At 64.2% G+C, this 23,399-nt stretch overlaps 3 protein-coding genes across 9 annotated transcripts; 1 reads left to right on the top strand and 2 right to left on the bottom strand.

The window, feature by feature from the left end:
- Positions 1–307: 307 nt before the first annotated feature.
- Positions 308–1,705, bottom strand: POLR2L (RNA polymerase II, I and III subunit L). Its single transcript, XM_019714725.3, has 2 exons — positions 1,573–1,705; positions 308–642 (listed from the first exon to the last, which is right to left on the bottom strand). Exons 1-2 carry the CDS (start codon positions 1,665–1,667, stop codon positions 534–536), a joined length of 204 nt encoding a protein of 67 aa, XP_019570284.1. The 5' UTR covers positions 1,668–1,705; the 3' UTR covers positions 308–533.
- A 77-nt stretch (positions 1,706–1,782) lies between these two features.
- On the top strand, positions 1,783–22,720 carry TSPAN4 (tetraspanin 4). 7 transcript variants are annotated; one of them, XM_074336963.2, is made up of 9 exons: positions 1,783–1,918; positions 6,868–6,966; positions 10,508–10,587; positions 19,342–19,533; positions 20,465–20,539; positions 21,360–21,461; positions 21,570–21,701; positions 21,799–21,882; positions 22,217–22,720. In XM_074336963.2, exons 3-9 carry the CDS (start codon positions 10,525–10,527, stop codon positions 22,283–22,285), a joined length of 717 nt encoding a protein of 238 aa, XP_074193064.1. In that variant the 5' UTR covers positions 1,783–1,918; positions 6,868–6,966; positions 10,508–10,524; the 3' UTR covers positions 22,286–22,720. The 7 variants fall into 7 exon arrangements, with proteins under 7 accessions (XP_074193064.1, XP_074193061.1, XP_074193058.1 ...); XM_074336960.2 differs by having other exon boundaries at positions 1,893–2,030; XM_074336957.2 differs by lacking the exon at positions 1,783–1,918 and adding an exon at positions 2,245–2,384.
- LOC148755999 (uncharacterized) lies at positions 1,785–3,188 on the bottom strand. Its single transcript, XM_088789830.1, has 2 exons — positions 2,735–3,188; positions 1,785–2,630 (listed from the first exon to the last, which is right to left on the bottom strand). The coding sequence occupies exon 2, from the start codon at positions 2,463–2,465 to the stop codon at positions 1,785–1,787; it is 681 nt and encodes a 226-aa protein (XP_088645956.1). The 5' UTR covers positions 2,466–2,630; positions 2,735–3,188.
- Positions 22,721–23,399: the final 679 nt, after the last annotated feature.

The raw sequence follows: 23,399 nt of genomic DNA, 5'->3' as shown, positions 1-23,399 counted from the left end.
CCATGACCACAGCAGGAATTCTATTCAGGGCCCAGAAAACCTGGTTCTTTAGATCCTGGGAAGAGAGGATGTGGGGACCTCTGTGCTGTGCTGACCTAGATTACACAGAACTCGAGGGTGGAGATGCCAGTGCCCTAGTGCTCTTGGTGGCCTGAGAGCACCCCCTCCAGAGGGAGACACCCCAGGCCGAGCAGTTGCCATGGGGTGGCTCTCCCTTTTCCTGGGCAGTAAGTGGCCTCAGGCATGAGGCAGGACACAGGTACACGGTGGCAGAGAGTCCCACAAAGCCAGACCAACTGTCAGGACCTTCTTGTGGTTCTGCAAAGACCTTTACTGGATGGCTCCTTCCAGAGCAGGAGACCAACGCCCACACAGCTGTGAGCAGACACTGCTCCTGGCTACCCACGCTTCAGTGGGAGGGGCTCTGGGCAGGACAGACTGCTGGGTGCTTGCTCGCTCGCTTCTGCAGGGGTACATAGTTGAGCAGCTTCTCTACCAGGTCCACGTGGGCCAGCAGCATGCTGGGTGCTCACTCACTTCTCCAGGGGTACATAGTTGAGCAGCTTCTCTATCAGGTCCACGTGGGCCAGCAGCATGCGGCGACAGCAGTAGCGCTTCAGGCCCAGCGCGTCCAGAGCATCCCTACAGGCAGGAGACAGGCCGTGATCTGTCCATCCCCAAAAGCCCAGGCAGGTGGAAGCCTCACTCAGCTGCTGTGGGATCTTTCCTCAGCCCTGCTTCCACATTGGGAAGGGAGGCATCTCTCCAGGGAGCCACCTCTCCCATTTCCGATGCAAATTAGAGTCCCCAATTCCCTGGGACCAAGATTAGTCACCCTCGAGGCCTCCAGAAAATTCCCACCCCGTTGGCCCCAGTGTGCAGAGATGGCAGCTTGGCAACGGGGAGGCCAGGCTGGAATGTCCCTGCCCATGGTGCTGCAAGGTGGGTCGTGTGCAGGCTACCAGCCACTCGCTCACTCGGGTCATCCTAGCAGCCTTTGCAGGATCTGGTGCCAACAGCCCATCACCCCCACACCTGCCGAGAGTCGATGGCATGTTGGCACGTCCCAGGTCCCAGGGGTCAAGTGTGACAGGACATGGGCTGTCCACACAGTGGCCAAGGGTGAGACTAATGGGGAGCAGACTCAGGTAGCCGTGGTGGTAACTGCAGTGCTAAGGGACAGGCACAGAAAAGGGACCTGCCACAGCCTCAAAATGACAGCTATGTGGTCGGGAAGCTGCCCTGAGCCTAAAAGACAAGTGGGCTTGTAGGACATGGGGTGGACCTAATAGCAGGTGGGCAGGGAGCAGGGTGAGGGCTTACCTGCAGTGGAGGGGCACCGCGGCCGGCCACAAGGACACCTAGAAGCCCCCTAGAGAGCAGGGCTAGGGCTGGAAGAGACCCTGAACTGAAAGCCCCTCCAGGGTCACCTGTAATCGGATGCGCGTGGCGCCGCCCGCCCCGCAGGCCGGGACCCCGTTACCCGGCCCCTCCCTGCCCGTCTCGCAGGGCGGCCCAGGGACGCTTCCCCACCGCGCTGGAGGCCCTCCCCCGCCGGGCCCGGCGCCTCACCCCTCGGTGTACTCGGCCTGCAGCAGCCCCAGGTAGGCCTCCCACTTGTTGCCGACGATCTTGCCGCAGGTGAAGCAGCGCACGGGGATGATCATGGCGGCAGTGGGACAACGACCGCGCTCTTCGGTTCCGGCGGCGCTTCAGCACGAGAGCCGACCCCGCCCCGGGCGCGTCCATGGTGCGGGGGAGACCAGACCCGTCTCCAGCCGTCCTCAGTCCACCTCGCCAGCCTCCGCGCTGTCGGCATCCGCTTCTTGTCGCAACGATCTTCCTTGCGCGTATCGGGGGGTCTCGGGACCCGCGTGGCTGCGGCAGGAGCAGACGGCGTCCCCTCTGCGTCCCTTTGGTACGTCCCGGCCTATGGCGGCCGAGCGGGGCCGTAAGGGCTCGGCGGCGCCGTTCGCGTTTCTCGTGTCCGCATGACTGACAGCTGCGCAGCGGGTGGATTGCGCGCGCAGGTACAGCGTCCGCTGGCTGGGGTCCCGCCGCCCGCGGCGCCAGAGCCGGGACCAGACACCCGCCCGGGCACGAGCGAGCCGGCGTGGAGTTCCAGCCCGGAGCGCGGAGCCCCGAGCCGAGCCGCAGCAACAAGTGGCGGGGCCGGGGCGCGGCGACCCCGCAGCGGGGGCAGAGAGAGGCTGGCCGGCGGCCACGGGCCGGTCTTCCCGCTGCCTCGCCTGGACGGGCCGGGAAAGGGGTCTGTCGCCCGGAATCCTTGCCCGCGGATGCCTGGGGATCTCTGCGGCTGAGTTCGGGAGTGCCCTCGGGGCGTCTCCAGGCCCGCTCGCCCGTGCTATATCGGTCCCCGCCAGGTAACAGTTACCTGTAGTTCCGACGGTGGGAGCGCACGCTAGGAGCGATCGGCTCGGTGGTGAGCTCAGACAGCGCCGCATCGGTCTGCTTTGGTCCGCGTCCCTCCTCCTTTCTTCCCGGGGAAGGGGATGGGGGCGGGAAGGGTCTGCACCCGCCCCAATCCAAGCTCTGCTGGGTCCCCGCGATCTGAGGACCGGAGTGTTGTCAGGGAGAGCGTCGTGGAAGGGGCGCCTGTTGAGCTGAACCTTGAAAAGTACAGGATTTCACCAGGCGTGAGCCTGAGTGTGTGTGAGGGAGCAGGACAGACCCTGGCAAAAGGAACCCTTGGGCAGAGGCCTGGAGTCGGTACCTGCAGGGTAGTCCCAGGGACAGGTGTGCGCTAGGGCAGAGTAGGTGGTGGAGCAGGAGCCATCGAGGATTGAAGGGGAAGGGAGGCTGTGTGTTGGGAAATGGGGTGGGCTGAACCCCGAGATGGAGGCTGTGGCAGGGGCGGGCAGTGTGCAGTGAGAAGCCTGGAGGGCTCCCTGTGTGTGCGTGGTGAGTTTTGGGCTATATGGGGTGGATGTGTTGCAAAGTGGCACCTGTGACTTAAGGTGTGTGCAGGCTCTGGGGCAGGTTCGCTGGATCTCTGGTTGGGTCCCAGGAGTCAGCTAACTGCCCTCTCAGGCCTTAGTTGGGGGGCAGGGAGATGGAGGGTCCCTGGGTCCTGGGTGGAACTGCCGGCACTGGTGCCTGCCTGGAGTTTGTGCCTCCACTTTCTCTGGGGCCCTGGACAGCCTCCCCAATGCTGTTTGCCATCCCCCACCCTGCCACGTGCAGAGCCACGAGCCAAAGCCACTTCCCTTCCCTGACAACCCCCCCCCACACACTGACTGGACGCACATCCTGTCCCTGGCCTGGAGGGGCAGGATAGGGGCCTTGAGTCATAGTGGCCTGGGGTCAGACCCAGGCTCAGCTGCAGAGGCTGCCCGAGGCTGTGGAGGTGAGGGAGACCTGGAGGGCATCGGGATGTTAGCTGGGTGGACCTTCAGGAGTGGGAGTGGGTGGGGGCAGAAGGCTTCCTGGAGGAGGGGCCCAGGGCCTGTCCCACCGGAGCTCCTGCCCTGAGCAGTTGTTTACGCAGAGAGAGTGAGGGGAGCAGCGAGCCTCCCTCCCTGATCCGGTCCAGAGCCAAGTTGACATTCCTGGAATTCTGAGAGCTGTGTGTAGATTTGGGGGCAGCTGGCTCCTCTTCCCAAGCTCCTCCCTCCAGCTCCCTGATTTCCCAGGAGAGGCCATGGGGAGCCGAGTGGCTGCCCCATCCCAGCCCGTGTGCGCTGCCCCAGCACACGTGTGCGTGGGCGGAGGCCCCTTGGGGCACTTAGTCCTCCCTGCTCAACTCTGCCTGGCTCAGCCCTGCCCAGGTTGGATCAGAGGTCAGCTCTACCCCCAACCATGGCCAGGACAAGCTGTGTCCCGGCATGTGTGTCTGTGTGTGTTGGAGTTGCAAGTTGAGGTGAGGGCCTGGGTGGCCAGGGGCAGCAGGGAGCCATGGGGGCCCAGGGCACTGGTGGAGGTGGATCTCTGCGTGCCTGCTGGGGTAGGTGGGGGCCCTGGCTTCTCCCCTCCGTGTGGAGTGTCAGTACAGGGCCCAGGCCTCTGGGGAGGGCCAGAGAGTGAGGCACAGGTTTTCCGAGAATGAGTGTCCTGCCTCCAGTGATGGGAAGCACGAGGAGGGAGGGCTGTGCTCACATGTGGTTTGGAACCCGTGAGCCATGTTTCCTGCCAGAGAGGGTCACTTGAGGGCAGGCCAGGGACAAGGGGAAATCAGCGACTGAAGTTTTAGCTGCTGAGATTCTGGCTCTGAATGTTGTCCTGGAAACAGGCCGGCCACAGGCCCCACCCCCTGGTCCTGGATCACAGCCTCAGTTTCCCCATCTGTAAAGTGTGGATGGAACGAGAAGCCTCCAAGCTGGAGGGTCCGGATCTATCTGTGCAGGTGTGGGGTCCCGGACTCAGCCCCTGGCCGCTTGCTTTGGGTACATGTGTGCTCACATGGGGTGTACAGGGTGGGATGGGATGCTTGAACATACATGCTCGGATGCCTCCCCAGCGTCAGACGGGTCACCCGCCTGCTGCGCCCATGCTAACCCTCTCGGCCCTCGGGGCTGGGGAGTCCTTAGTGGTGATGTTTGCAGGTGTGCTGAGCCTGAACTGCCTCTAACCTAATGAGCCTCTGGACACACCTGGGGCTGATGTGGGCTTCCTGAGGGAGGGTACTGCTCTGCAGCCTCCGGTGGCACAGGGCGGGGTGGGGGTGTCTGCCAAAGTGGGGCAGGCACACACTGGGCACGCAAGGCAGGGGGCTCCCAGGGCCTGTGGTGGCTGGGAAGGTACCCCGCAGCCCCCAATCCTAATTGTGTCCCCTCGGCCTTTACCTCTACATGGCCTTCAGCAGAGAAATACCTGAGGTGGGGGAGGAGCCGGGATGGGGCGTGGGGGAAGGGCCTGAGCTTGGGTTGGTTTAGGTGGGCCCAGGAGGAGAGAGGGGGCCCTTGGTGGCTTCTTCCACGGGGATCCCTCCCATGGAGCGGGTGTCTCCCAGTCGGACGCTCCCGGTTGGGCTGGGGAGATGACCCTGCCTGGGCTCCAAGTGAGGAGGGGTGCTAGCCTGCCCAGCCTGGGAGTCTGCGTTCTCCTCCCCCAGGCCTGGGTGGGCACTGGGGCCCAGCGGGGCTGAAGCAGTGGCAGGAAGGCCCACGCCACAGGCCTGTTTGTGTTGGCCAGGCCTTCCTGGGCTCCTCAAAGCTGCCTCAGAGCCAGCTCAGCCAGGGGGCCGGGGTGGGCGGCTCCGATCTGCGATCTGCGCTCCATCCTGAGCTGCCCCTGCTGGGGTGTGTGCTCAGGCCAGACCCCTGCTGCTGCTCCATTGCTGGGGTCAGGGTGGGCCACTGACAACCGCCCATCTGTCCACCCTCCAAGTCCAACGCGGCACGCTCTGTTTCAGCATTTGGGCAGGTCCTTTTTGGAGCGGGCCTTGGTGTGGTCAGGTAGGTGCCCATGGCCTATGGCTCACACAGCCCCAAAGACCCAGCCCCGGGCTGGCAGGCTGTGGTGTTTGTCTTGGGGCTGTCACTCAGCCCTGTCGCTGTTGCCTGCTGTGTGAGCTGTACTGGGGGACACAGACCTGTCAGTCCCTGCCCTCAAAGGAGGGCCAAAGTGCGGCATGGAGGCTTCATGGGGAGGAGCCAGCCTGGTCTTGTCCTGCCCCTGCACCCATGGCTGGACTGCAGGGTTGTGTCTGGGCTGCCCAAGCAGGAAGTGGGGACTAGAGGCCATTCGCAGGGGGTCCAGGGGTGGCCTTGGGCGGGGAATGGGAGTGTGGCCTATCAGTGGTCTCGTCCTGGTGTTGACCACGGTTCTCTTCCTGAGTGGGGGCCCAGGAGGGTTGCAGGTGCTGGCGGAGCCAGCTGTAAGGGCCTGCCGGGGAGGGATGCAGGGACCTGGGGCTGAGGGGATATGCAGAACCAGCCTCAGGCCTGTGTGGGTGGGGGTGTGCTGCACGGTTTTTAGCTTCCGGAATGTTGCTGTGGGCTTTGGGCCCCTTAGCCCTGGGGAGGGGGTTCATCAAAGAAAGTGGGAGGGGTGTGTCCCCCATTTCCTTTTACGGGGCCTAAAACCCCTCCACAGACACTTCATCCCCAGGCACAGCAGTTGTGGAGGGGTGGGGATGGGGTCCCAGGGCCTGGACCCAGGCACATGCCCTCCCCACTGCGGTGGGTGCTGTTCATACCGCCTAACTGAAGTTGGGCGGTGGGTGTCAGGTTACTTGCAGGGAGGAGCTGGGACTGACCCACACGGTGGACTCCCATCCACCCCAGGCATGAGTGGACAGGTGGGCAGTGGGCAGCCCGTGAGGGATGGGCAGGAGGGGTGGGCACCTGCCAGGGTGGCATTCGGAGTCTTTGCAGTCCCTCCTGCCCCTGGGCTACTGGGAAGATCACCTGCCCCAGCTGCCAGGCTGCAAGGAGTCCCTAGTGTGAGGGGCGAGGTGTAGAGAGCATGGCTGGGGTGCCCAGTCCCCACAGTCTGTCGCTGATGGGGGAGGCCCTGTGAGCATGGGTGGCAGATGTGGCGGCATGAGTCATCACCAGTGGCTCTGGGGGAGAGCGTGAGGCTTGGAGCAGGGGACCTGGACAGGTGGGGGTGACACATCACTGTGCCCTGAGTCCGTCAGTCCACACATCTGAACGTGTGTGTACTGCACGCACACTGTCTGCATGTGCGAGCTGCCTCCCTGCCTGGTGTCTCAGCAGGCGAGTGATGGGAGGGCAGGACGAAGTCCCCCTGTTGGGCCCCTCGGCTGCTCCTCCTCCCCCCCGTAGGGACCTGGTCCCAGGTGGAGGGCTGCTTGTCACCCCCTGGGGCCGGCCTGGTCGCTGGGAGCCCCGATGGGGTGGGTAGAGATGAGGTGCAGCCTCCATCCTGCCTTTTCCTCCACAGAACTCCCACCTGCCTCACCGTGCTGACCAGTCGCCCGCCCACTGGCCCACCTTCAGGGGCGCTGAGCACCATCTGACTTCTTTCCTGGGGCAAGCCCAGGTACGTCATGGTCTGGCCAGGCAGCGGGGAGGGGGGGAGGGGTCTGCCTCCTGGTCTCACCCATGCTGGGCCCAGGGGCCTTGCCCGCTGGACACTCACCTGGTCCTGGCACAGCCCAGTGCTGGGCTAGCCAGACGCTGCCTCCTGAGCGTGCCTTGTTGGGGCCCCACCTGCTAGAGGAAGGGGATCCTGTGGGGGAGGGGCTGGACTTTGGGGACAGGATCCCTGGGGTAGTCCCTCCTAGCCCTGATGGGCCTGTGTCCTCACTCCAGCTGACCCCAGTATTGGGGTTAAGTTCCGGTTCATCTCAGGTGAGACTCACTTGCTCACCTGGGGTGATGGGAGAGGGGGCGGCAGGATTTTCAGGGGATGCTGGGAGCGCTGTGGCTGAGTGAGATGGAAACAAGGGCGCCTTGGGTGTTGGGCTTGGAGTGGGTACCCAGGCCGGCCCCCTGCCCCTTCCCACCTGAGCCTCAGCATGATGAAGGTGTGGAGAAGTGAACCCCATTTGAGCCCTGCCTGTCACTGCTCCCTTTCCAGCCCTGGCCACTGGGACCCCCCTCTCGTCCTCCAAGGCCCTGCCCTGGGAGCCAGGCCCCTGTCGCCAAGCACTTTTGGTCCCAGCGTCTTCAAGGAGGTCAAAGATGAGCTGGCAGCTGTCCCTCCCTGAGTTTGCCCCTGGGCTGCAGGGGTTCTGTGTGGCATGTGGTTGGCTGTGACCCCATCATGGGGGTGGTGTCTGTTAGGGTACATGCCAGGAGGTTTGGCTTCTCTGATGGGTGGGGTGCTGTCCTGGTCAGCTCTGGGTCCTCCCCCAGCTCTCTTGGCCCACGAGTATGCTCTGAGCACATACCCTCACACACTGGTGTGTGTAGGGACTCCTGTGGTCCTGAGTGTCCCCTTAGCTTAGGCATGTTGGGCTGGCTGAGTTGGGCCAAGGGGAAGGTGGCCAGAGGCCGCTGGGTCACTGGAGTCTCAAGGGGTCACCAGATGCCTCTTACTCCCTGGGCAGAACTGCAGAAAGTGGTCTGCAGGCCCCTGGGTGGGGGCCCTCCACTGTGCTATCCACAGGGCCCCTGGTGCATAGCCACTGTTGTTCCCTTTTCTGGGGCCCAGGCATGCCAGAGAACCCTTGGGGAGGAGCGGTTAGAGGGGCCATGGGCAGCACCAGGAGGGTGGGCAGTGGGGGCTGGGCAGGGACTCTGGGGCTGTCCTGTCCCCCACCCTACCAGGGCCCACTCTGCTCAGGAGGACTCGCCTGGACACTGCCCTGGGGGCTTGAGCTGCAGTTCTCCACAGGCCCCTGGGGCTGCAGCAGAGGGCTGGTGCTGGAGTCCTGGGGGGGTGGGCGCAGAAGTCGGCAGGGTCCTGCTCCAGCTGCAGCGCCCCCACTGGCCACTTCCCACACCACTCAATTTCTCAGCAGTGCCCAGGGCACCCCTCCCCTCACTGCCCCCACCTCCTCCTTCCCCATTCCCCCCACTCGTCTCCCCTCTGAGCCCTGCTGCTCAGCTCTTGGGGACCTGGAGCGAGTCCTTCCTGTGATTTTCCCATGGGGTGGACACGCCCAGTGGACTGCCATAGTGACTGGGGTAGGCCTTGGCCAGAGCCTCAAGCCCAGGGTGCAGGGCACATCCATGCCTCTGGTGGAACCCTCTTGCAGGCTGGGCTCTCCTGCCTGAGCTTGGAGGAGGCTGCAGGCCTGGGAGGGATGGGCATCTGTGACATGCCACCGGCTCCCTCACACCACAGGGCCCCAGAGACTGTGCTGCCCTCACCAGTGGTGTGGGCATCTGTCCCCATCTGCAATTGGGGGCATGTGTACCTATGTGTAGGCTGCCCTGTGCGTGCGTCTGCACACCACCAGTGCAAGGGGCATTGGTGTATGTTCCCCGGGGGTGTGCAAGTCACCCTGGGGAGCTGCGAGCCAGGCTTGGGTCCATGTCTGCAATTGTGTGTGGACGTGTCTGGGGTCTGATTTCCAGCCCCAGTTTGTGCAAAATGGAATTTGGGGCCTTTTGTTAAAAAATTACCAAACATTTCAAGATGGTGGCCATGGAATGTCAAACCAGTGAGGGCTCCTGTGTGATTGCACTTGTCACATGCCCTGGCCCCTGCCCAAGGAGGTGGGGCCAGGGAAGGGGGCCCTCAGCCTAGCCTGGCTGGGCGGAGGAGCAGGTACCCCCAGAATTGAGCTCTGGGCTTGGAGTGGGCTGCCCACTTCCGTGGGGCCTGTCTTCAGGTCCCTAGTGACCACCCCTGAATCCGTGTGCTCGGGTGCCTTTCTTTAAGTCTGAAAACATCCGATATACCTTGCAGAGTGACCCACCCTCCCGTCCAGGGCACCGAGGGCTCCCCAGAGCACCCTCCCCGCTTGCTCTCTCTCACCCTGGTCCCTCGTTTAAACCACAGCTCTGTCTTCCTCGGGCCTCCCCAACCGCTGTGCCCCGCAGGTTGGGTATCCCAGGCTGACCCCTGTGTCAGCAGGCGCCTCTCCCCACCCAGGCTGTGAGCTGAGAGAGCTTTGGGGTCTCGGCGCAGCTCTCTCCGCACAGGGTGGAGATGGGGGAGGCTGCATGGAGAGTGCGCACCCCGGGGAGTGTTTGGGCTACTCTCCTGGCGTTACCTCGTACCTCGCTCTGGTCCGGAGGCCTGGGCCAGGGACCGAAGCCAGAGCCGCCCTAAGTCGCCACGGGACAGCTATGGGTCACCCTTTCATTTGCATAGTGCTTTACATATCGCGTAAGGTTGGAGGTCTCCCAGCCCGGCCCGGCAGCGGGGTCGGGCGCAGTGCTGCCGCGGGGAAGGCCCGGGGCCTCGTTCTCGGGGCTGAGAGCTGCCTGGGACCAGCCCCCAGCCCCAGCGTCCTGCCCCTCCAGAGCTTCCCCAACCCTCCGCGAGCATCTTCCTCCCCGGCGGGCTGCGAAGGGGAGCGGGAGGGGCGCGGGCGCGGACGGAGGGTCCGGGGCGGGGAGGGGTGCGGGCGTCGCCTCCCCGGGCTGCGATTGGCCGGCGCGGGGCGGAGCGGTCGGGTTTGCCGGGTCGCGCGGTGAGGAGGGGAGGGGTCCGCGCGGGGGAGGGGCGGGCGCGGATTGGCGGGTGCGCTCGGGGCGGGACTGCGGGGCCTGGACGCCGGGCTGCGGTGGGAGGGCCGGGCAGGTGTCCGCGGCCCGCCGCTGGGGTTGCGGGGCAGGGGGTCGCGTAAGGGGCCGCGGGGGCCGCGGGATGCGGCGCTCGGGGGCAGCGGGTGCGGGGCGCTGAGCTTGGCGGCGGCCCGGCGCCATGCGCCGCTCCAGCACGGACGAGTCCACGTACCGGCGCAGCCCGTCGCCGGAGGGCAAGGAGCCGGGCTTCGCGCGCGGGGGCCCCTTCCGGCGCTACAGCAGCCTGTATGGGCGCGGGGACGGCGGGGACGGCGGCGGCCCCTTCTTCGGCCTGCACGCCAACCCCGGCCCCAAGGCGGCCCAGGCGCGATACACGTCGCCCAAGGGCACCAAGTACGTGGTCTTCTACCTGGACCTGTCCTTCATCTTCCTCCTAGAGCTGAAGCGCTGCGGCATGGCGCGCGGCTGCCTCCAGGGCGTCAAGTACCTCATGTTCGCCTTCAACCTGCTCTTCTGGGTGAGTGGCGGCGGGGCCGGGGCCAGGGGCCGGGGGCATATCGGGGCCTGGCGTTGGTGGGGGGGACCAGGGGAGAACCTACAGTCGCTGCTGGGGTGAGATGGGGGCGGGACACGCGGGACGTAGACTGGGGTGGTCCCCCGGGTCGCTGCTCTGGCTGGGGGCCAGGGCTGGACTGGCCGATGGGGGGCGTGTCCGATACCGCGGGGTGGGTTGCGGGGAGCCGAGCCTCTACACCCTGGCGGCTGCCCCGTGTCCTCTCCCCTCTCTTCCTGAGACGGGATGTGTCCGGCTCCTGGTGACTGACAGGGCAGCCCGGGTCACTGAGCCTCACCTGCCACAGCTTCCAGTCCTGGTCTGTGGGCCGGTCCCTCCTTTCTGTCCCCTCCCCTTCTCCCCCACCTAGCCTACCGACCTCCTGTGCCCCAGGGACCCGCTTCACAGGGGCTGTGGGGCAACGTAGTCCCCAATCCCTGGAGGTGCTCTGGGGACCAGACACTGAGCAGGACTGTGGGCTAAGTGGGCCACCACAGGTGTGTGGGGAGTGTCTGGGCTTCCTGCTGCCTCCTCCAACACAGGGTGTGTGGGGTTTCCATAACTTTTGCTGGGGTGGGTTGTGTTTGCTCAGTCGGTAGGTGCCTGTGTCCAGGGTCAGAGGTACTGATGCTACAGGGTGGCTGGCCCCTTTCCCCCAATACCAGGGACAGAGTTGCCACCCAGCCCCATAACTGCAGGGAGGGTGGTGGCCTGTGCCTGTGGCAGGTGCCACACTTGACCAGGTGGCAGCAAGCCTTGCCAGGCCTGGGGCCCTATTGTTTGGGCTGGGGGAGCCTTGGTGGAGAGAGAATGCCAAGGTCACTCCCTGCTCCATCCTTCATTCCTGTGCCAGCCCTCTTTCCACAACTGGGAGTAAGGGGGCGTGGCTTGAGCTCCCGCCTGGGCTGTGGACTCCGGAAGGAGGCTGTATTTGCATGCTCATTTGCATGCAGTCCATTTAAGGCCAAATGCTCAGAAACCTAGGTCCACCTTCCATCCTGGGCCCTGGCTTTTCTCTCCCCCATTTCGTGGGGAGACAGGGGTCACTGGAAGGGGCAGCTTGACTGAGCCCAAGTGTGGGAGTGTGACCCACGGAGGTTCCTGTCCCAGATGCCTGCTTCCAGAGGGGTCACCCCAAGAGTTTGTTCTCTGTAAGGGGCTTCTGGGAGGGGGTGGCCCAGGCCCATAGTGAAAGGGTACCCCAGAGACCAGGAGCCCAAGCAGAGGTGGGTGCAGCTGGAGTTCTGAGCAGGTGTGTGAAGAGGTGAGGAACATTGCCCAGCTGCAGTGGGCACCAGCGTGGTTAGCACTAACGGCTGCAGGTGGCAGTGGGACCAGAGCTGGCAGCCATAGGTGTTGCCATGACTGTGTTGGGCAGTATAGATGGTGGGTTGACTAGGGGGGAGGGCAGTGGGTGTGGGGGATGGTCAGGGCCCTGGAGGTGGGCAGGACCTGCTTCTTTCCTCACCTGTCCTCCTCAGGGACCTGGACACCTGCCTGCAGGGAGAAGTACAGGGCCCCTCAAGGGGACCAGTGCTCTGAGAGCAGCCCAGCCTAGTGGGTCCCCAGGCAGAGCTGTCTGCCCTGTGGACCCAGCAGGAGTCTCCCTTTTAGCTGCAGGGTTCACAGGCTCTGCCACTCAACCTCAAAAGGACAAATCGAGCCCCCTGGGCCCCTCCTAGGCTGGAAAATCCATCTTATTACCCTCCCCACCAAGCAAATGGGGCCCCTGCTGCTGGCCTCAGCCCCTTCCTGCCCCAGCTCGCTGCCCAGCAGGGCTCTGAGACCTGGGTCAGGGGTCAGAGGGGAGGCTAGGCATGGCATCTACTGCACCTTGTCCCTGGACCCCATGTCAACTAAACCATGCTGGTGACAGAGGCTGCAGGGTGGGGGGGGGCGGGTAGAGCACCCTTTTCCTGAGACCCCAGCCCCTTTGCTGTCTGGGGGTGCTGGCACCCCACAGGAGGGGTTGTTTTTGCCCCCACTCCACTTCCCACTTTTCACTGTGAGACCAGAAGACAGAAGGCACCCTGTCTTCCCATTGCCCTGCCTCAGTCTCCCCACTGGAACTGACTATAGGGTTGGGGCTAAGTTTGTGGGAGGGGGGTCCCTGTGGGCTGGACCTCAACACCCTCACCTGTGTCAGTCCTCTGACCCCACCCAACAGGGCGAGGCTGGGGAGTGGGGGTTTGGGGGTGTCTCCAGAGGGGGCCCTGGGGGTGGTCAGGGCAGGAGGAGTCTGGTTGCAGGTTGGTGCAGGTGTGTGGGGGAGGGGGAGCCTGGGAGCGGCTGCGGGGAGGTGGGCATGAGGGCCCTGCTCTGTGCTCCTGCTCCAGGCTGGTGCAGCTACCTGCTTCTTCCCGTGCTCACTTGTCCCCCAGCCCCTTACTTTCAGGGTTTGCCTCAGAGCTTCTTTCCTCCCGGAGGCAGGCCCTCGTGCTGCCAGCTGGACCACTGGCACCTGCACACCTGGCTCCCTCTGTGAAGCTTGAAGCAGTGCTACCTCCCTCCCCACTCTAGTGTAGGGCTGGGTCTCCAGCCTAGGGCACCTCTGGCTGGGCGGCAGTCCATGACTAGGCCTGGGAAGGGGAAGGGCTGGCTCAGGAGAGAATTGAGTCTCATTTGTGGCCTGTTTGATGGGTTTCTCCTGGGGCTCCTGGACAGGGTCTGGGAAGGCAGGAAAGTGTTGTCGCCCATCTGTTCTGGGGTTGATGTGCCAGCTCCTTTGGGGAGGGGGGGAAGGCCTGCTCCTTATCACCAGTGCTTGGAGCTGGAGAGCCCTGACACTGGGTGCCAGGAAGTCCAGTCCACAGACAGGCGGGTGGTGGGGGTGTGGGTGTAGGGCCCCTCAGAGTTCAGAGCTGACCGACCCCCAGTCCCATGCCTGCCCTCCAGCAACAACAGGCCCTTGGGACAGCCCCTTTGGGGACAGTTGCCCTCTGAGGTATGCACAGGTGGTGGGCTCTGTAGGGCCAGGACTGATTTTGGGGAGCCTATCGCAGTGGAAAGGGCCGAGCACGTGGCCTGGCTTCGGGGGCTGGAGCCGCTTGGTTCAGGCCTCCTGGTCTAGCTCTTCCTTAAATGGCTAGAGGCGGAGATCTGGGGTGTGGCAGAGGGAGGAGGCGCTCTCCCTGCCCCTCCCCTGCTCTGGGTCTGGGAGCTCAGGGCTGCCCAGGGGTAGTCTGGGAGGTCTGGTGTCCTGGGGTGGCCCTGGGTGGAGGCAGGGCTGAGCTCAGCAGGGCGAGGGCGCCTGTGCCATAGCTGAGGCCTGGATCACCCAGATTTGCTTTAGCCAAGTTGAGGGCCCCTCCCGCTGCTCCCCTGGCAGCAGCCCTCCCAGTCCCCCTGCTCTGCCTGCCTCTGCCCCCACTGTGTGGCTGGCATGGGGGTCGGAGCCCTGCCTGCCAGCCCATTTCCTGCTGCCCAGGCCACTCTGGGACCCTGGGCGAGTCCCCCCCTCCTCGGGGTTCAGTTTCCCCACCTGCACCAAATGGGGCCCTTGGTTTTCCACTTTGATGAGCTGCGGATGAGGTCCAACTGGGTGCCTGAAACTGGGGGAGGTTCCGCAGAGCGAGGGGCACGACTTTCCGCTGGTGCTCCTGGCAGTTGAGTTGGGGAAACTGAGGTGCACCATGGGTGCCCTGTCTGACATCACAGGGCAGGACCAGTGAGCCCTCAGACCTCAGGCCCCATGGCAACTGTTGTGCGCCCCTCCTGGTGGTGCTGGGGTCATCCCTGTGTCCTGGCTCCCAGTTGCTCCTGTGACTGGTTGGGCGGGGCAGGGCAGGGGCGTCCTGCTACCTCGAGGCCATGAGCGGGGGTGGGCGGGTGGATGGGTTCTGCTGCAGGACTGGGTCTGGGGGACACCTGTAAGCAGGCGCTGGCGTCCCCATGGGGGTGAGGTGCTTGGCGTCCTGGTCCAGTCAGGTCAGGCTGTCTTGTATGAGCTCATCCTGGGGGCCGGCCAGTGGCCGGCCGACTGGACAGACAGGGACGTTGATCTGCTCTGGTGGCAGCACCAGTTCCCCGGGCTGCAGTGGGCACAGTGGAGAGACTTCTGAATAAAGGTCAGGCTGGGATCTGACACTGGGACCCATCCTGTGTGCCCCCGATAGGCTGGGAGTAGCTGCGGTCTGGCAGGGGCCCTGCCTGTCCAGCGCTGGGCTCCAGGCAGCTTCGGCGCGGTCCTGGGTGGCCTGTCTGCCAGTGACCCAGATGGGCTCCATGGGGGCTCTGCTCTGTGATGGTCCCTGGAGTCCAGCCTGCAGGGAGGGAGGGTGAGGGGAGAGGCAGGCCTGTCCGGCCTGTGTGTGGATGTAAAGCAGAGGTCGAGTGGGTTACAGGTCGGGTGGGGGCTGTCTGGGGCAGAGAGATATGGCCTCGGCTGTTAAGGGGGACTCAGGTCAGGAGGTCTGCGGTGGCAGGTCCCACATCCTAGCTGCACCCCGCCATCCTGGGCCATGGCCCATCTCCCGGCCCTTGGGGGGCTGGGCTTCCTGTCTTCCTGCCCTGAGGATCGAGCCAGTGAGGTGCTGCCCTTTGGGGCCAGGCCTGGTGGCGACCCCTCCCTCTCCACTCAAGCAGCCCTGCCATGGTCCTTGTCTCTCCCCTGCACGCCCCTTTCCCCCCACCCCTCCTTGGACACTGGCCTCGGGGTCCTTGGTCAGTGGGGCTGTCTCCCCAGTGGGCTGGGTCTCCTCATCTTCAAGCTTTGGGAGCAGATGGGGGGCTCCCAGGGCCCGGGGTGGGTGAACGGGATCCATGAGAACATGGGTCCTGGTGTTTTAAGAAAATTAATTCTAGTCAGTTGCATAGGTTTTAAGTGGACAGTGTGGAGCTGTCGTCCAGGGAACACTATCTGGCCAAAGTAGGGAATAATTGCGTCAGCCTGCAAAGTACCCCCACCCCGTCACTCAGTCCCCCCAACCCCGCGGTGGGCAGCTGCTCACCTGATTTCCAGCATGGTGGACAAACTTTGCCATTCTGGAACTTCGTATAAATGCCCCCCGCCATGGCAGTTCTTGGCTAGGAGGGGTGCATTGCCCCACCATGCTTAGCCCCCACCCCGAGGCTGTGCCAGCTGTCAGGTGAGGGGTTTCTGGGCACAGGCTTGGTGCCTGTGGGTCTCCAGCCCTCCACCCATTCCAAGGACGTGGCCAGCTGCTCGGCCATCTGCCACACGGAGCCGTGTGGCCAGAGGGGCAGCGGCACAGGGCCAGCTGGCACCTGCCTGCCGTGAGCCTGGAGGTGATGGCATCACCCACCATGCCCTGGGCCAACCTGAAAAATACACAGACGAGGAAAGAGATGGCAGGAGAGGGAGCATGAGCGGGACACTGGGTGAGGGCAGCCACCAGGGCGCGTGCGTGCTCACTGTGTGTGAGAGGGAGACAGGGAGGCCCAGTTGACAGCAGAGCTGGGACGGGGACTCTGACCGCTGGGCTGACCTTCTCTGCCAGGCTGTCATGAGGTCAGGGTCTGCTCCTGGGCCCCCCTGGGCTTCTGTCTGTCTGGGGAGGGGCATTCAGCCAGTGCCCCAGGCAGTGAGCGAGGGGCTTGGGCGGTGGTAGGGTTGGGGTGGGGTCCCGGATCCTGACCCAGGAGGGACCGGAGCTCCGGCCTCTGGGGACCTCAGCTGCATTTGTCCTGTGTTTGATGCTGGGTCTGAGTATAGTGGCGCTCATTTTCTCCTTCACTTGGAGGCTGCAATTTTCCTGCCAAAATGTTTTAAAAGCTGCATGGGCAGAAACGTGTCAGAATTACAGGTAGTTTTAAGCATGTGCCTGCCTTCTGTTAGCGTGTGTGTCTGAGCATTTGGGTGATGTTCTGTGTAAATGTGCTTGAGCGTGGAGGGGCCTGGGGTCGTGTGGGGATGTCAGGTCACAGGGCACGGCTGTGACGTGGGATGGCATGTGCATTGCTGTGGGTGACACTGTGTGATGGTGAGGGGTGTCTGACAGCATTGGGTGGGCTGTGTTGGTGTCACGGTGTGATGGCATGCATCTGGGTGACAGCCAGCGGATGTCTCTCTTGCCATCATCTCAGGATAGAGGTGAGGACATTTCATGGAGTGTTAAGTAAGGGAATACGTTTCTTCCAGGGCTGGTGGTTGTGGCCCACCCCTCCCGATCCCCCCACCCCTCACAGCTACTCTACCCAGCAGCGTCCTCCCCGTGCCCTTTATTCTGTCCCCACGGGGCAATGTCGTCTCATTTTCCTGCTGACAGGAGCCGTCCACCGCCCTTGAAGGCAAAGCCAGCCTCGCAGGCAGTTTGGGTTTTAAATAACAATTTCCCTCTTTGTACCAGCATCTCCCCAAGAGGCATCCCCACCTACTGTGGCTGGGGGCTCTGCCACGAATTGTGACCCACTGGGTCATTGTGTCCTCTGGGCAGAGAAGGCCTGACTTCTAGCTTCCTCCATAGAGAGGCCCCCCCCTCCCCGCCCCCCCGTCCCAGTGCTGGGAGGCCTGGGGACCAGGTGCTGGGTGTCCTGTCCTGCATGATGCCAGAGCACAGCGGCAGCCCCTCAGCCCCCCGTTTCTTCTGCTGCTGGTTGGGTAGAAGGATTAAATGAGCCAGCACCTGTCCCACCTACTCTGAGCTCCGTGACGTCACGAGTGGCACCTCCCAGACAGGCTCAGGGAGCCCGAGGTGCTGGTAGCCTTGCCTGTGGTTAGCACCGTGGACAGCGCCGCCTGGCTGCTGGTGGGGGCCTGCGTACACCCCACCCTGTAGGTGGGGGGCACACACATCTCCCTACTGCCAGCAGGCTCTGCCCTGCCCTGGGGCTGTGCCCAGACCCAGCTCTGACGTGAGGACGGCCCAGGGCGTGGGGCACGTGTGTGCCCAGGTGCGAGCCAGGTGTCTCCAATTAGAGGGTCCTGATGCCCTCGGCCTCCGGACCCTCATCAGCACCAAGTTTGGTCAGGAGACCCGCTGAGCTGGACACTGTGCCAAGGCCTCCTGGTTCTGATCCTGGCAGCAGGCAGAGGCAGTTGTCATCTATGATGGCCTCTCGGGAACCGCCAGGGCCATGTGCTCAGTGCCAGGACAGGTCAGCCCCTGCGCCAGGTTCCCCTGACCTAGGGTCCAGACAGGCACGATAACCCTGGACGAGGGACGGAAGAGCCCCATGTGGGGGCACCCAGCACCTGGTGGCCATTTCGCGGAGCTTCCCAGGCCGCACCCTGAGCCAGCCACGCAGAAGAGGTGTTTGTAGATTTTAGAAGCTGTTGTCTCTCGTGGAAGGTGCGAACAGGTGCATGTGGTTTGGCCTGGGCTGGTGGGACCCATCATTGGGCTCTTGTTGTGCCCAGAGGGACCCCAGACGCAGACGAGGCCGGCCGGAGCCCCGTGTGCACGCTCCCAGCTGCCACCCCCAGCCCTGAGGCCAGGGCTGATAGCGGCTGGGAGAAAGGAAGGGGAGGCATCCAGGGCCTGCAGGCCAGCCTGAGCTAGGGTGTCCCTGTCAGGGTGGGGGCCCCAGGCCTGGGAAGCGAGGCCCGTGGGGAGTGGGGTGTGGCTGGCTCCTCAAGGCTGGCTGGGCAGGTAGCTCATCTCCTAGCCTCAGGGGCTGTTGAGTCTGGCTGTGGACACGGGGGAGGCTTCTGTGGGGTGAAGCGGGGCTCATGGTGGCCCTGGAGTCGGGTGGCGCAGCCTGTCCTGGAGCGTGCAGGGTGAGCACTCTGACAGTTTGGACATCAAGTCCAGGAATGCCCTGTGCACCGAGACCAGATGGCCAGAAGGCTCTTGGGCCCAGTGGGGGCACAGGGTCCCACATTCTTTCTAGTCCCAGCGTGGAGAGGGTCCTTCCCATCAGCCATGGGTCCCCAGGTGGTCTTCTGAAGACCAGGAGGCCATGGGACCAGGTACTGGTGGCCTTTGTGGGGGCTGTGTGCTCCCACATCCTCCCGTTTCATCCTGGGGTGACCCAGAGTCCAACACCTCGATGTGTCAGGGTTGGGGCCGGAGCCCCTTGGCCAGCGCAGTTGCCCCCGGTCCCCAGGCAAGGCTGAGAGCCCTTTCTGGGTTCATCGCTGCCTTGCCTTCTCCTCCTCTTCCTCTTGTTTGAATTGACTTTTGTAAGAATGACCATTAGGAAATGCGGTGAAGGCTCCGGTGTTGAGGGGCAGCGAGGCCGGCGGGGAGTGGGGTGTTTGCTCTATTCCTGCGCCGGCATGCTTGTGGGCTTTGTGCTTAGTAGGGGACAGCTGGGGACACCAGAGGGGTTCACGGGGCTGGTGCTGGAGTCCTGGGCCACCCACGGGAAGCCAGAGTGCCGGGGCCTGAGGCAGGCTGTCCCTGGGCTGCTCAGGGTCAGAGGCTGTGGCGCTGGACCCCTTACAGGAGCAATGTGGCAGGCAAGCTGCAGGCCAGGTTCTGCGGGCAGAGGGGGCACTGCTTACAGGGGATGACGTTCTGCCTCAAGAGAGCGCCCATTCACAACCTAAGTGATGGAGTGTCCTCAGACTCCCCTCCCCTACAACCACAGCGTGACCAAGCCGTCGGTGTGGGGCCCTGGCGTCTGTCACTCTGGCTGTGCCTCGGGGCTGTACGTAGGGGGAACCAGCCTGGGCGTCAGGACAAGGCTGGGAGGGGCAGCCGGCCCTGGGAGATCAGCGGGGCCCCCCTGGACGCCACCCCGGGCTGCTGTCCCCGGGGTCCAGGGCGTGCAGACAGCAGCCTGACTGCCCCCTCCCTCCACCCGCGGTCCCAGCTGGGAGGCTGTGGCATCCTGGGTGTTGGCATCTGGCTGGCTGCCACCCAGGGGAACTTCGCCACCCTGTCCTCCTCCTTCCCGTCCCTGTCGGCCGCCAACCTGCTCATCGTCACTGGCTCCCTGGTCATGGCCATCGGCTTCGTGGGCTGCATCGGGGCCATCAAGGAGCACAGGTGCCTGCTGCTCACGGTGAGTGTGGGAGGGGCCGCGGGGTGGGGCGCGGGCTCCACCTGCGGCTCTGACAGCAGGGTTTCCAGGCCAGGCTGGGGCTGTGTCATCGGGTGGGGGGCCTCCCTTGACAGGACAGGGACACGTGTACACGTGTGTGCCAGGCAGGGCCCCTCCAACCTGTACTGGGCCTGTTTTCTCAGCCCGCCCCTCCCAGCTGCTGTCACAGGCCTCGCAGCCCCGGGACCCTCTGTGAGAGGCTCCCAGCTCGGCCGTGGCCTTGGAGATGGGTTTCCTGTCTTTGGGAATGTTGATCACAGAGAATCGAGATGGGACCGGACCCCTGGGCCAGGCTCCTTCCTATTACAAGGCCGGTGGACCCCTGGGAGCGAGGAGGAAACTGCAGTGTGTATGGGGCCTGGACCCGGCCTTTCCCCTGGGTGGGGCCTGCGTCCTGAGCCCAGACAGGGACAGCAGATTAGGGCCCCCGCAGAGGACGGGGCCGATTCTCCTTGTCCAGGCTTGGACGCATCCCCGTCTGCCCTCCTTTCTGGGGGAGTCATGTGAGGGAAAGGTGGGGCAAGTCAGGCTGCCACCTCTGCTCAGCGTGGCCCAGGGCTGCCACCCAGCGGGCAAGGTTTGTGTGGTCAGAGGGGGGGCTTCTGCTTGAGGTGGCGGCCCCCCCACCTTGGTCTTGCCTGAGCTGACACTGGCCACCCTGAGGGGTGTGACGGGACTGGGGGTCACTGCCAGCCGATCCATCCCCTGGCCCCCTCTGGCCTCGCCTCGCCTGCCTGCCCAACACAGGGACGCTGGCACGGAGCATAGGTATCCACTCGCAGGCCTGAGGCCTTGCTCTGGAGGTCGAGCAGACGAGAAGGAGCTCAGAGGTTCTGAGGGAGGTGGGGGGGCCAGGCTGGGCTGTCACTGAGGCCCGTCCCCCTCCCTCCAGTTCTTCGTGATGCTGCTGCTGGTGTTCCTGCTGGAAGCCACCGTCGCCATCCTCTTCTTTGCCTACACCGATAAGGTACGGCCACCTGCGCCCGCCCCTCCTCACCGCCATGTGAGGGGTTGCGTCTCTGCAGGTGACAATTGTGCGGACGGGCTGGGACCGGCTGTCACAGATGCCATGCTCTATGTGGACGACGACGGCCCCTTCATCTGACTGACAAGGCACCCAGGGCCGAGGGTTAGGTTTTAACCACAGACAGCGGGGCCAGGCCTGGGGGCACCGGCGGGGAGGCTGCCCCTGCTGCCCTCAGCTGTGCATAGGTGGATGGGGAGCGTCTCCTGTCCCCGTTCAGCCATTGGTTTGCGTCAGTGAGGGCTCGTTGAGCATGTCAGTCCTTGGGTTGTCGTCCAAGACTTAGTTTTTGCTCATCTGTCTGCTTTGCTGCGGGAGCTCTTTCAGCTGGCTCCTGTGTGTCCTTGGCATGCCCCCCAATGCACTTGTTGGGGAGCACGTTTTTTCTGACACTAGAAGCTGCCCCAGGCCCATTGTAGGCATTTCCTGCCATCCCTGTGACAGCCCTTTCTCCCAGGAGCCCTGGTCCTTTATTGGACATGGTCTTAGGGATTGAGACCTGGGCGCTGCTGTGCCTCTTGCCCTGGGGTGCTGGAGCTTTAAGGCCCCTGGTCCCCCCAGGGACGTGTGTGCCCTGACAGTGGTATGCAGACATGCCTCTGAGTACTGTGTACCTGCCCCTGGGTGTCTGACTAATCCAGTGCTCAGCACCACGGGTGGCCCAGGGAGATGACGGGCCTTCTGGGAGGAGGTGACTCCAGGGAGGAGACAGAGGGAGGACTAAGGAGCCAGGATGGCCCTGCTCAGCTGTCTGCACCTACAGATCGATAGGTATGCACAGCGAGATCTGAAGAAGGGGCTGCACCTGTACGGCACCCCGGGCAACGTGGGCCTCACCAATGCCTGGAGCATCATCCAGACCGACGTGAGTGGGGGGCAGGTGGAGGCGGGGCGCGGGCGTGACGGGTAAGCGGGGACATGGCGGAGCGGGCACCCCGACCCTCAGCTCCGTCCCAGCTGCGCTTTCCCGCAGTTCCGCTGCTGCGGCGTGTCCAACTACACTGACTGGTTCGAAGTCTACAACGCGACGCGCGTGCCCGACTCCTGCTGCCTGGAGTTCAGCGAGAGCTGCGGGCTGCACGCGCCGGGCACCTGGTGGAAGGCGGTGAGCCCGCGGCCTGGCCCCGGGACCTGGGGGTGGAGGGCCAGCCTCACTGCGCCAGGGTGGATGCCAACCCTGGTGTCACCCGCTTTTCCTCCAGCCGTGTTACGAGACGGTGAAAATGTGGCTCCAAGAAAACCTGCTGGCAGTGGGTGTCTTTGGGCTGTGCACAGCGCTCGTGCAGGTATGGAGGGTGGGACCCCAGGAGCCGCCAGGACCCATCCTACCCCACCCTGGCGCGTATTGAGGCCCTGCCCGCATGGAGCCTGTGCCCCCAGGCAGAAGTGGGGTTTGTGGGGAATGGTCAGGGACACCGTGGAGAGGTGACCTTTGATGTCTGGGATCCCGAGAGCCCCTGCCTGGAGGCTCAGAGGTGGAGGGGCTGTGATGGACCTGAACTATCAAGGGGGGAGGCGTCCCAAGCAAGGGGGCCAGGTCATCCGGAAGCTGCGGGTGGGGTGAGTACCCCTGGCTCGCGGCCCAGGGAGCTGGTCTGCCCAGCTTTCCTGTCCCTGCAGGTCCTGGGCCTGACCTTCGCCATGACCATGTACTGCCAGGTGGTGAAGGCCGACACCTACTGTGCGTAGGCTGCCCGTTGCCCGCCACCCGCTTTGCTGCCAGAGGACATGCCCACCGACCAGGGAGATGACCTCATAGGACTGTGTGCCAGCCTGGGCATGGGGGCGGGGGGAGCAGGTGGCCGGAGCCCCCAGGCCCCTGGCCAGGCCTGTGAGCACGGAGCTGGGTGGGGTGGCTGAGTGTGGGCCACATGCCGGGGGCTGAAGGGGCTTCTGGCACTTTCCCTTTTTCATCCATGTGTTCTCCAGAGCAGTGTTTTCCCCGAGACCCTGTACAGGGCAAGGGTTGGGGCCACAGCGGTTGGGGTGGGGCGAGGGCCCTACTGCCAGCCCAGGTGCTTGAGGCGGGCTGCATTCCTGCCATCCACATTCCACGTGGGGCCGGGGCAGGCTCCCAGCGCATTGTAATAAAAGTGCGGGCAGCAGCCCCCCACCTGCCTGCCAGTGTGTGTCACTGCCGTGTCCCCATGGGGGTGCCATGCCTAGACAAACCCCATGTGGCCGTGGACCCCCACTGATGCCCAGGCCGAGCAGATGGGGGCTTCCGCACCTCAAAGGACAGCCACAAAGCCTCCACTAAAATAGCCGCGAGCCTGGGTAACCTGTCTGCGTCCCCACCCCTCCCCTGCCGTGGGGTGGCCCCTCTACCCAGCCCCAGGGGTATTCCCAGCAAGTGCGGTTCAGCACTGTCCCAATTTCTGTTCTGCTTTGCTCTTGGGACCCTGGCCCTTAAGTGTCACTGCGGACTTGGTGACGTTAAGTGAGGAGCCAAGTGGTGTCACCAGCCCAGAAGCAGAGGTCCACCTGCATCGAAACCCTCAGATGGTCTGCAGGCAGCACTGATGGGGGGTGGGGGGGCATGGGTCTGGGGTTCAGGTTGGAGGATGGGGCCCCTCAGGAGCCTCACAGGTTGTGAAGCATCTGACCCACCTCCCCCCCACAACCTCCAATTTCCAGCTCCTGGGTCGTGCCTCTGTGACAGACCCACCTGGTGACCCCCATCAAGCACTGCCTGCGGCCACAGACAACCCAGACCCCCAGGGTGCCCGGCCCCTTCCCAGTTGCTGTCATGCCCCCACACCCCGAGCCGCCCGCCCTGCTCCCTGGAGGCCACGGGCACCCT

Source organism: Rhinolophus sinicus, chromosome 14 (genome assembly GCF_057876585.1).
Source record: "Rhinolophus sinicus isolate RSI-liver-muscle chromosome 14, RSI-T2T, whole genome shotgun sequence".
NCBI classification, from domain to species: Eukaryota; Metazoa; Chordata; class Mammalia; order Chiroptera; family Rhinolophidae; genus Rhinolophus; species Rhinolophus sinicus.
Note: the sequence above shows the minus strand (reverse complement) of the source record. Positions and strands in the feature narration are given on the sequence as shown.